The following is a 12722-nucleotide window of genomic DNA, read 5'->3' as shown; positions in this document are numbered from 1 at the left end:
CAACTCTTCCAAATCTATGGAAATATGGGCAACTGTTTAACTTACTCTCCCAGTCTAGGTATTCTAGATTCAAAAACCAAATGTGTACATACCACAAAAAGAATACTTATGCCATGTTATTCATATAGCAGCAAATATCTCAAATAAATTAATAGCATATTCAACACAGCAATGAATTAAATGAACAGTCTGTGTCTAAAGGGTGAAAATAATTTTCAATTGTAATTCCCTACATTAACAAATTAGAGGAAATAAAAAATATTTGACCATATCAGTAGGTAAACAAAAAGTCTTTTTTTAAAAAAATATTTATTTATTCATTTGAGAGAGAGAGAGACACTAGGGAGGGCTAGGGGCGGAGGGAGAGAGAGAATCCCAAGCAGGCTCCATGCTGAGCACAGGAAGCTGAGGAGATGGAGCTGAAATCGTGAGTTGGATGCTCAATTGACTGAGCCACCCACGTGCTCCAAGAAAAAGTCTTTTAACTTAATTCAAGATGAATTTACAATAAAAAGAACTTCCATTTCCAAAATTAGACACTAAACATACTTAAATGTCAAATATTAGAAGCATTCCCATTAGAGTCAGAAACTATACTTACATAGATACTTCCACCTCCACCATTCATAAATGTACTGGAACACAAAGCCAGAGCTATGGATGTCACATAAATAAGATATATGAATATTGAAAATAAAGAGAGTGTTTCAAAACAATCTAATCATCTAGTTTGAAAAGTTAAAGGACTAGACATGTGGGATATTCAAGTGGATAAGACTTCAGATAGTGTATGAAAGAGTATTATAGCAAAATACACAGCTCTGCCCTACAAAATCAGTAACTAATTAGAACACGTAATAGAAAATATGCCATTCATGATACCAACAAAATCCAAAAATTACCTATAAAGAAGCCCAACAAAAATGTACAAGATCTATGCAACTATGTATAAAACTATATAACTATATGTATACATATTATATACTATAATAATATAATTATTAATATAATATAATTATTATACATATAGTTATATAGTTTTATATATATGTACAAATATAGCTAAGTATACAAGAAAGTACTCAAGTTTACTGATAGATTCAGGTACAAGATGTCCCAAATAAATGGACCAATATCCCACGTTCATTAACGGGGACCAGAATATTGCAAACATATAATTCTGATGAAATAATTTATACATTTAGCACCTTACCACGTAGCTGGCAAGATGACAATTAACCTCAGACTGCTGAATTCTGCTTCCCAAACTGAATCCAAAAGACTAGAGAAGGAGGAGGGGGAAGGCGAACCAACAACAAAATTTAAACAACAAAACAGGAGAAAATCCTGCAGGAGATGAATAGTGCTGAGCTGATGCCTGTGTCTGGGGCTGGGGTGTAAGGAACAGCAGGGGTATCAGGGGAGGTACTGGAGGCTGCACAGATGCAGATGACAGGATGGGTAGGAGAAATGATTTTACAGTTCTGCCCTAATTCCTGGTATAAGTCTAAGGCGGGTTCTCAGAGCATCCATGCCAATAGCCCTGGCAAACTATCAGGACAGAGGGAAAGATGGAGCGATTGAGGCATTTGACTCCAGAGTCTGTGCTAATTAGCACCGGAAATCACCTTAGGGGTGAGGAATGACTTTTCAAAACTTATTTTCATAGAATATAAAGGGCAGAGTAGAAATAGAAGAGAGATTATCAAAGTAAATCACTTAGAGTAAGAGAATGTAGTTTCATAAAATAAGTATAGTCTACACACACATAAATACACATAGAACATAAACAAGCATGCCTATATACACATATGCAGTACACACACCGGGTAGAGGCGGACAGTGTGTTTCTTAGGATGAACGAGCACGACCAAGGAAAACTCACTGCAGCGGACCCCGAAACAGGGGATAACCCTAAACACCCTGGGACCGAACCCCAAACCTCTGCAGCTGCTCAGCCTCGTCAGTAGATTCAATGTTTTTATAAAATCTTCAGACTGTTCCTGAAGTCTGGCGGCTGGCGAAGGGACCCCTTGGAAGGAGCGCTTCTCCTCCGACCCTGCCTCCCGGTCACGGGCACTGCGGGTCCACATCAGGCATCTGTCCCGTGACGGCGTGTGTCCCACAAGGGGAGAGGAGGGCCTCCTGGGTGAGGGCCGAGGGGTCCCACGTCCCAGCGCACTGTGTCCCTGCCCGCAGCCCTGAGACACCCCGGGCCCCGGGAGCAGGTGCGGCACGAGCCCCGCCAACCATCCCGCTGGGGCTCAGGTCTGCGGTCAGCGGCGGCCCAGTGTTGCCAGAGGGCAGGCGAGGCGCCCAGGGAGGACCGAGGGACCCTCCTCCCCGCTCCCCTGCTCCCGCCTTGCCCACGCGGGACCCATCGCCGCGGAGGTGCTGTCAGCCCTAGGGGACCCCTTCCTCTGGGGTCCGGATGTGACGAGCGCCGACTTCCGCCTCCGAGGCCTGAGAGAGGCGAGGCCCTGTGTGCGGGAAGCCGGAGTCCGGTTGGCTGAGGGAAGGAGCCCAGGCCCGGCAGCCAGGCGTGCAGGTAGACCCTGCCCCGACGGTGCCCCGAGTGGGGGTCGTGGGGGGACCCCCGGGATCCAGGGGGCCATGGCGGCAGCCCCGAGAGACCCCGGGCCGGGGCAGCGCCGTCCGGCGGAGCCCTTCCCGCCGGGGCCAGGGCAGGGGACACGGGTCCCCAGAAGGACGGGCCCAGGCCCCCCCTGGAGCGGGTGTCGGCACCTGAGGGAGATCGGGGCGGCCCCGAGGGCTGCAGCCCCACCGCAGCCCAGCCGCGGACCGACCCTGGGGCCCCGGGGGAGGGTGGCCACAGGGGGCGTCGGCTGAAAGGTGCCTCGGGGGTCCGAGGGGGCTGGGGACCTTGGTCGGAGGGCGAGGATGCCGGGTCAGGAAGGCCGCGGCCCAGGGAGGCCCTGGGGGGTCAGGGGGGATGGGGTCGTGCCCGAGCGGGGGCAGGACCGAGGGAGTTGGGAGCCCAGGACAGAGGGGTCGAAACTGAGGTCGGCCCCAGGACCAGTCCGGGCAGGCCCCGGGCGGGATGGGGACACGTGGCCAGGGTGTGGGGACTGGCACGTCCGGGTCTCGGAGACACTGGGGGCCTTGGCAGAAGGAGCGGGGCCTCCCTCAGTGGGGTAGGGGGCGGGCGCAGGTCGTGCTTTGTTTCATGGTGAGGGTGTAGGAGGACTGAGGGAGCCTGGACCCCAGCCCAGAGTCAGTCAGGGAAGGTCCGTGGTGGGGGATGGGAGCACGTGGCGAGTCCGGACTTCCGCATCCGGGTCTCTCGGGGATAAAGCGCCTGATGTAAGGAGCCGATCTCAGGGCGTCAGAGGGGAGGGCTCAGGCGCGAATGGGATTCAAGGTATGAACCCTGAGGGAGGCCAGAGGGGACCTCTCCCACGTCGGCTCCCAAGGCCATTCCGGGAAGTCCGCCCTGGAGTGATGGGACAAGTGGTCAGGTGGCCTGACTGGGGCTTCGGGGCCTCCGGAGATACTCGGAGCCTGGGTGGAAGGAGCAGGGCCTCCCTCAGGCGGGCAGAGGGGCGGGCGCAGGTCATACTGGGCTTCGTGGTGAGGGTACAGCGGGAGGACTGAGGGCCCCAGGACCCCAGCCCAGAGTCAGGCAGGGAAGGTCCGTGGTGGGGGATGGGAGCACGTGGCGAGTCCGGACTTCCGCATCCGGGTCTCTCGGGGATAAAGCGCCTGCTGTAAGGAGCAGATCTCAGGGCCTCCGAGGGGAGGCTCAGGCGCTAATGTGATTCAAGGTATGAAGCCTGAGGGAGGCCAGAGGGGACCTCTCCCACGTCGGCTCCCAAGGCCATTCCGGGAAGTCCCCCCGGGGGGGATGGGATAAGTGGTCCGGTGGCCTGACTGGGGCTTCGGGGCCTCCGGAGAGACTCGGAGCCTGGGTGGAAGGAGCAGGGCCTCCCTCAGGCGGGCAGAGGGGCGGGCCCAGGTCATACTGGGCTTCTCGGTGAGGGTGCAGAGGGAGGACTGATGGATCCAGGACCCCAGCTCAGAGTCAGTCAGGGAAGGTCCGTGGTGGGGGATGGGAGCACGTGGCGAGTCCGGACTTCCGCATCCGGGTCTCTGGGGGATAAAGCGCCTGGTGTAAGGAGCCGATCTCAGGGCGTCAGAGGGGAGGGCTCAGGCGCGGATGGGATTCAAGGTATGAACCCTGAGGCAGGACAGAGGGGATCTCACAGCATTCAGGCCCTAGTGTCAGTCTGGAAAGGCACCTGAGGGGGATGGGGACTAGTAGCCTCTGGGGTGGGACTGGTGCATCCGGGTCTCAGAGACACTGGGGGCCTTGGCAGAAGGAGTGGGGCCTCCCTCAGTGGGGTAGAGGGGCGGGAGAAGGCCTTGCTGAGTTTTATGGTGAGGATGTAGGAGGATTGAGGGACCCAGGGCGCCAGCCCAGAGTCAGTCAGGGAAGGTCCGTGGTGGGGGATGGGAGCACGTGGCGAGTCCGGACTTCCGCATCCGGGTCTCTCGGAGATAAAGCGCCTGGCGTAAGGAGCCGATCTCAGGGCGTCAGAGGGGAGGGCTCAGCCGCGAATGGGATTCAAGGTATGAAGCCTGAGGCGGGACAGGGGGGACCTCACAGCATTGGGTTCCCAGGGTCAGTTGAGAAAGGCATCTGGGCGGGATGGGGTCTCCTATCCCCTAGGGTGGGACTCGCGCTCAGGCTTTCTCTAGTGACTGGGGACCTCTGCACAAGGAAGAGGGCCTCCCTCGCGTGGGCAAACACGTGGGGGCAGGTGCTGCTGGGCTTCACGGCGAGGAGGCAGAGGGAGGACTGAGGGACCCTGGACCCCAACCCAGAGGCAGCCCCTAGACGTCTTAGTGTAGGACACGGACTCCTCATTTGTGTTCGTATGTGCGTGTTTGTGTACCTCACTCGCCCAGCTGGGTCTCCCGGATGCTGGATGCGCTGGGGTCCAGGAGTCGATCCACGGGCGGTACAGCACACAAAGGCATAGGCACCAGGGAGCCCCGTTGGAAAGGGGAAGAAGGCCCGAGAGACCCGGACGCCCCATCTCAGCCCCCGCGGTCAGCCCTGGGAAGTCTTGGGCTTTGCCGCTGCACATCGTGGTCACAGGCTTGAGCCAGTGGGCTCAGGGGAGCGATGGCCTTGGTGTGGGAGCCCCGGCCCCGGGACAGCAGACAGGAGAGGCCCGGGACCCGCGAGGGCTCGAGGCGAGAAGACCTGAGGGCGTCCCCAGGGAGTCCCCAGGGAGCCCGCGGGACCGCGGCTTGGTTCAGCCACGGGAGGCTCCTGGGGTGGGCGATCCCACGCCGTGGGTGGCCACTGCCGACTCAGGGCCTCTGAGGACCGGTGGTCACAAGGATGGAGCACCGCCTCAAGAACGCGTGAGGGGGGAGATGGACCGTGTGTGCCTGGGGGGAAGGCGAGGCCAGCAAGGAGGACTGCAGGATCGGGGACAGAGACCACGTTTGGTCCCAGGAGGCCCCAGGGACAGATGATCACATCGGGCGAGCCCTGCATTCCCACCAAGTCTCCCAGAGACGCGGGTCTGGGTGGAAGCATCGGGCTTCTGGACCTCCCGGGCGGTCCGTGGGCCTGCTGTGGTGGAAGGAGAGGACCAGAGGGAGGACTGAGGCATCCCGGTCCCCAGCATGTTCAATTCGGAGAGGAGGCCCCAGTGTAGGAGGAGCCCATGCCTGTCCTGATGTCCACATCTGGGTGTGAGAGACTGTGGGCTGTGGTGAGAAGGAACACGGCCTGGGGTGTGGAGGGCTCGTGCGTGTGTTTGTGTGTGTGTGTGTGAGAGAGAGAGAGAGAGAGAGAGGAGCATGGGGTGGGGAGGAGGGTCTCAGGTCGTTCTGGGAGAGAGGATGAGGACCCTGCGGCAGGACTGGCCATACCGGATCCTACCTTCTCAACAAAGGAGCCAGTGCCCCGGAGTCCAGCCTTGCCCTGTTGGCAGCCCAGGGAGGACTGGTCAGCGGTAGCCCAAGGTGGCAGGCATGCTCACTTGTCTCATGGGCTGGAAGGTGGAGAGACCTCGGGGAGTGAGGTCTCGGGCCGAGGGGCACATGGCCTCTATCTCAGGTTGGGGGTGGGTGGAAGACCAGGCCCTGGCCAGAAGGAGGATTAGCCTCCCAGGACCATAAGGGCATCCCCATCCCAGGACAGAGGGGTCGGTCCGCACTGCCAGCCCTTTGGGATCTTGCTGGAAGCTGAAGGTGGGGGACGGACCCTCGGACATGGACGTGGTGGCTCCTCACCGTCCTCTGGGAGCTCTCAGGGAGGCGAGGGCCATGCTGGGAGAGGTCGGAATCAGGTTATCTGAGGAAGCCCACCTGGGAGACACACAGGAGGCCCTGGTCCTAGCAAGAGTCAATGTGGGGGCCCCAAGGCAGGAGCGAGGGCTCCCAATCCACCCCTTGGGACGAGGAGGGGATGGCCCAGAAATCTGGCCAGCTCTACCTGACCGTCCTGAGAACCCAGGCTGGGTCTGTCGGGCTGAGCCCCTCTTCGTCCCCAATTCCCTGGGCTCTGGGAGGGGAGGGTCTGTGCCTGAGGGTCTGGACTGTGGTCAGTGGAAGAGGCAGGGGCCCTGGTCCTGGCCCTAGCAGGAGGTGGAGGTGAGATGCCTCCCACAGCAGGATCCCTAAGGCCCAGGCCTGCCCTCACACTTCTGTCAGCCATGGGGAGACAGGGGATTGGTGGGCCAAGTGATGTCTCCTCAATTTTCCTTCTGGTTTCTCCCAGAGATGAGGCCTCGGCACCAGAACGGTGTCCTCAGGTCGACAGAGTAATTTTCCTAGGTTGCTTGTGGAGTCAGGGTATAGACGGAGAGGTATACCTATCCCAGCACAGATGGAACCACAAGCTTGGCCATCCTTGGAGATCCATGACGAGCCCTGTAGACCTTGGCAGGCGTGGCTAGATGTGGGCCCTCTTGCTTACCTTTGGTGGAGTCTCAGGGCTGTGTGGTCTCGCTGGGTCCCTTTGGGTTCAGGCCTGCAGGGTGTGGGGGGGCAGGCCCCACCAAGGGAAAGAGCAGTCCGCTGAGAGGCCAAGGAGGGGACCACCCAGCCTTCCTGGCAGCAACCTCACAGAATCTGACCCAGCCGTCCCGTGTGCACTGGGGGACCAGGGCCATGCTCGCAGTCTGCACTCTGAGGTTCCTCCTCCTTTTCTCCTCCAGGGGCTTCAAGAACTAGGAGTTGAGTCCTCGGTGTGAGGCAAGAGTCCCTGAGGTCACAGAGCAGAAGAGGAGAAGGTGAGGGCCAGCTGTTGAGGTAAGGTACATGCTCCGAGCATGGAGCCAGGGGCTCGCCCATCCCAACACAGAGGGAACCCCTTGGCATCCAAGCCGACGCAGCCCACTGTCAGCTCTGGGATGCCAGGCCTCGTTGGCTGGGCTGTACTCTGAGAGGCCATCCCACATCTCTTTTCAGGTTCAGCCCAACACGAACGCCATGCCCCTGGGTCAGAAGAGTGAGCTCTGGAAGCTGGAGGAAGACCCGGGAGAGGCCCAGGGCCTGGTGAATGCACAGCTGTCTGGGGCTGAAGAGGAGGGGGTCCAGTCTCCTTCCTCCTCTTCCTCCTCTTCCTTCTCCTCTTCCTCCTTTTCGTCTTCCCCCTCTAATACTAGTACTTCCTTCTCCTCTTCCCCTTCCTCCTCCTGCTCTGCCCTGTTCCTGATTCCGGTGGACAACAGGTCTGCTGCTGGGTCCCTGAGTCCTCCTCAGAGCCTTCAGCATGCCTGCCTCTCCCCCACTGCCATGGCAAGCACTGCTGGGAACCAGCCCTACCAGGGCTCCAGCAGCTCAGATGAGGGGGGGTTGAGCACCTGGGGGGAGCTGGAAGTCACTCAGCCCTTTCTCCAGGAGAAACTCCGCATGAAAGTGGCTGACCTGGTGGAGTTCCTGCTCCTTAAGTTTCGCACCAAGCAGCCAACCAGCCAGGCGGAGATGCTGGAGATAGTCAGCAAGGATTACCACGATTACTTCCCAGTGATCTTGGGCCAGGCGTTCGAGTGCATGCAGCTGGTCTTTGGTGTGGATGTGAAGGAAGTGGACCCCAGCGAGCACTTCTACGTCCTGGTCACCGTCCTGGGTCTCACCTGTGATGAGATGCTGAGCGGTGAGCAGGGCCCGCCCAAGACCGGCCTCCTGGTGGTGCTCCTGGGGGTGATCCTCCTGGAGGGCGACCGTGCTCCCGAGGAGGTGGTGTGGGAAGCGCTGGGGGTCATGGGGGTGTATGCCGGTGAGGAGCACATCATCTACGGGGAGCCCCGGGAGCTCCTGACCAACGTCTGGGTGCAGGAAGGGTACCTGGAGTACCGGCAGGTGCCCGGCAGTGACCCTGCCCGCTACGAGTTCCTGTGGGGTCCCAGGGCCCACGCGGAAACCAGCAGGTTGCAGGTGCTGGAGTATTTGCTGCGGGTCAATCGCGGGCTGCCGGTTTCCTCATGGCCCCATCTGAAGAGGCTGTGAGGGATGAAGAAGAGGGTGCCTGAGCCCTGGGGGTGGCTGTGGTGCGGTCTCGGCTCTGGCAGGGTTGGCAGCTTGTTCTGCGGGGTGCTGGGCATGAAGTGAGATTGTTTCATGGTTCTTCCCTCTGTGTGTGTGTGTGTAGAGAGAGAGCACCCTGTACATTCAAAGCAGGGCAGAGCCAGGGAGGGTTGGGAGAAGAAAGGAGGGGGAGGAGCCTCTCTGGAGGCTGCCCTCTACAGTGACTTCACATCCAGAGCTTGGTTTTCTTGAGGAAGTTCTGAAATGTTATTCCTTAGAAAGGAAGGTTCAACCAGCTTCAGCGGCTAAGTATGTGAGTGACACCCACCCCACAACATTTGTAATTACCCAGTTCAAGATTTAAGAGTTTTGTTATGTCCTGGAAATAAGCTGGGAGACCTTCTCTCCTTGTTTGGGTTTTAGAATGGAAATTACAGGGCATTGGCATAAGAATTTGTTGGAAAGGCAAAAGAACAGAGTAGTCTATTGACAGGGTCAGGAAATAGGCAAATAAAAGATTGTTCGTTTTTGTTTCTTGTTCCTTCTTGTCTGTCATTTTGCAAAAAGATCTTCCCTCCTTGTTTGGGTTCTGGAATGAAATTACAAGGCATTGGCCTAGGAATTTGTTGGAAAGGCAAAAGAGTGGAGGAATCAAGTGATGGGGCCAGGAAATACAGAAATAAAAGATTGTTCATTTTTGCTTCTTATTCCTTCTCAACTGTCATTTTGCAAAAGTAACATAGAGGTCTGCTCCTGCATTCACTTGGTTCTTCAAGAAAGGAGGAGAAACATCCTCTCAGCACAGAGGGAGCTCGGCTCTATGGCTCACTGATTCCCAGACATGGGCTGAGCTCTGCTCTCTGAAAGGCCCTGTGGGTGAGCAGTGAGGACACTAGGAGAAGCAGGACTCTTCCCACAGTTAGGTGACTGTCTAGCAGCTGTACTCATGGCAGGAAAGTAGGGAGGGGTGCCCTGAGACCTACAGAACCTGGGGATGAAGGGTGTGGGGGTGCTGCTCCCAGGAAGAGCACTGCAGTGGAAATGCCCCTGGCCTGGTGGCTCAAGATGTCTGCTCATTATGATTCCTTCTGTGCAGCTGATCACTGTAAACCAGGGGAAGGGGGATGACAGTGGCCCTACTTGGAGACAGGGTGCCTTAGGGGTGGGAGCAAAGTCTGAAATGGATAATTGCCCTGAGAAGTTCCTTTGGGATCATGGACAAACCAGAGAGAAATTTCCTCCTGGGGCAGGAAAGGAAGGTGTCCTGTACTCTCGTCCCGGTGCAGTTCAACACAGTACACAGAGTAGGTATTTTATATCCATCATTTCAATACAGTGATATTCCTTTGAAGTGGAGCCCAGAAGACTCTAGACAGACACTCTTGTTCCTGACCATGGAAATCCAGGACCCACTGCATTAAACAGACATTTTAGTTTGGTTATCTTGGGTGTAATTTGGTGTAATTTGGACAGCTGTAAGTAAGCAAGGTCTAGGTTTTGGTGGGGGAGAAATTAGTTAAAGGAATGGTTTGGGTGGAAGAGCAGCTGGGAGGGAGGGAAGGAGCTGGTCTTTGACTCAAATTATAGGAGCTTTGTACTGTAGCCAGCTGGGACAACTCCCTTACAGCTGAACTCCACACATATTCTCATATATCCCACACATATCCTCTGATTTAGAAAATGGATTGAGTTTTATTTATGTAGTGCCTTCTTTGGCTAATTAGCTATCCCGTGTCCTATTGAACTGCACATTCTCTTAACGTGACCTGGATAACAAAAAAATATCCCAGAGGAGAGAGAGTAAGGTTCTGGGATCAAAGCAACATTCAAAATCACTTCCATTCATCAAAGTTCCAATATGTGCCAGGCACTGTGCAAGGTGCTTTCCATATATTACATCCATTCCTGCAGTCCTACAAGATGGCGCTTATCAAACCCACTCACTTCACAAACAAAGAACCTGAGGCTAGCAGGAGTTGGTCATTTCCCCAGGATCCCGTGGCTAGTGAGTGACAGGGCAGAGACTAGAACCCTCGCCTGAATTCATGTTCCCACCCACCGCAGCCCATGGACAACATTGAGTCCTACATCATTCCTGAGGACAGCATGGTGTCTCCGAAGTGACAAAAAGAAGGATGCTGTGTAAAGGTACTAAAACCTGGGTTAAGGAAGGAAGGTGACCATGAGAATCAAACAGGATTTGGGTACTGTCTGTGGGCTTTAATAACCTAGAGTTCTTCTGCCTGAGCCCCAGAGTTCTTTGAAAACTGACTGCCCAGGCACTGGCATTTTTTCCAGACTTAGCACTTCCCCAAACTACAGCAGCCTTTCCCTGGTATTCCCCTATGTGCTCTTTTGCCGAACTCTTGAACCTGGCCAGCTAGGGTGCTCATCACGGGTCCCATGGAACAGCTAGGGAGCACCTTCTCTCCCCCAACATAGAACCTTACTCTCTGTTGTAGTCTCCTGGCCACTAAATGCAGTCCCTGCTGAGATTATAGAATCATTTGAACATTAGATGCCATCCTGTATTTGAAAGTATTGGTCACACAGGAGGTGCTTGAAAAGCCCAAAGAATTCCAAGGCAAATCCGACTTCAGAAACTCCTTCCAGCAATGAAGTCAGTCGTCATAACAAATTATAATAGTTGTATTTGGTTAAGCACCTACTGTGTGACAATACATGGGAGAAACTTAAATATTCATCCATAGTGTGTCTTGCTTTCCCTCCAGAACACAGGGGACACTACCTTGCCAGTCTGCTTGTAGTTAGGGAGGGTTGCGTGATGACCCTTTGCCATGGAGAAATGAACAGAAGCACTGTTTCTCACATCCAGGCATTTGAGAGACAGTCTATCGGTTCCATGCTGTCTCCCTTGATTCACCAGCAAATTGGTGATGCCGCATTGAGATGGGGAGCCACAGGATGAAAACAACCTGGACCCAGGGTCTAGGAAAAGAAACTGTATCAGAATTTATGTGCACAAAAATTCACTTCTGTTGTTAGCCCTTCAAATGTCAGGGTTTGTTGCATCAGTTAGCAGTCACTTTCACGTGGCTGCTTTTTTGTTGTTAGGCTTATCTAGAAATCTTACGAAGGTAGTAGTGCATATCTTCTTACTGCAAAAAACTTCCAAAAATACAGATAAATCACAATATCCCCTTTTCAAAGTTCCTCCACAATTCAGCTTCCTCCTCAGAAGTCACCGTAACGAACAATCTAGTGTGTTATTTTAATTTTTTTTGAAAGAGAGTGAGTATGTATGAGCGGAAGGAGGGGCAAAGGGAGAGAGAGAGAGAGACTCTCAAGCAGGCTCCATGTTCAGCACAGAGCCTAACTTGAAGCTTGGTCTCAGGACCCTGAGATCATGACCTGAACAGAAATCAAGAGTTGGACGCTTAAGCGGCTGAGCCACTCATGCACCCCTAGTATATGTTATTTTAAAGATGATATGTTTTTTTTCTTAGATATGCTCTAAGAATGTATTGTTTTTATTCAACATACGCCACTAGCTTTTGTCTCTTAATAAAATGGATGCAGGATCTTCCCGTGAGAGCACATATAGATCTACCTCCCTTTTGAAACTACTCCCTGGAATGTTAAAGTTAGTATATACCATAATTAATCACACAAACATGGTTTTTTTTCCTGGCAGAAACACAAGTTGTTTTACCTTTGCTGTATGATTAATAAAATGAAATATCATCTTTGAATATGAATCCTTGGGTAGACATGAATGTTTTCTTTTTTTAAAACTATATATATTTGACAGAGAGCGTGTGAGAGAGCACAAGCAAAGGGAATGGCAGGAAGAGAGAGAAGCAGGCTCCCCACTGAGCAGGGAACCCGACGTGGGACTCGATCCCAAGACCTTGGGATCATGACCTGAGCGAAAGGCAGACACTTACCTGACTGAGCCAACCACACAAGCCTATATGTTCTAATAATATATACATCCAAACATAGACATGGAGTTGGAGTGGAGAGGGTGTGAATAGTTTAACATTTCATAAATACATCTGAAATTTTACTCCAAAATTGCTATGCCAGTTTGAATTCTCATAAAACTTGGAAATGATTTAAGATTCTTCGATATCAATAAGACATTTCCCGCTTTACTTTGAGAAGGAAGGATTTGGCCAGAATGCCCAGCAGCCAGGGGAGGAGACCAGCCAGGACTCCCTCAGCTAGTGAGGGCATTGAGAGCATCC

At 53.9% G+C, this 12722-nt stretch overlaps 1 protein-coding gene across 1 annotated transcript; it reads left to right on the top strand.

Moving 5' to 3' along the window:
• Positions 1–2335: 2335 nt before the first annotated feature.
• LOC101678057 (melanoma-associated antigen 8) lies at positions 2336–9174 on the top strand. Its single transcript, XM_045068096.1, is given in 4 exon segments — positions 2336–2548; positions 7200–7293; positions 7453–8443; positions 8446–9174. Coding segments are annotated over 2 exon segments (1041 nt in total). The 5' UTR covers positions 2336–2548; positions 7200–7293; positions 7453–7473; the 3' UTR covers positions 8517–9174.
• The last annotated feature ends 3548 nt before the right edge of the window (positions 9175–12722 follow it).

Source organism: Mustela putorius, unplaced genomic scaffold (genome assembly GCF_011764305.1).
Source record: "Mustela putorius furo isolate JIRA1106 unplaced genomic scaffold, ASM1176430v1.1 tig00003899_pilon_pilon_pilon, whole genome shotgun sequence".
Taxonomy (NCBI): Eukaryota; Metazoa; Chordata; class Mammalia; order Carnivora; family Mustelidae; genus Mustela; species Mustela putorius.
This window is presented reverse-complemented; position numbering and strand designations above follow the sequence as displayed.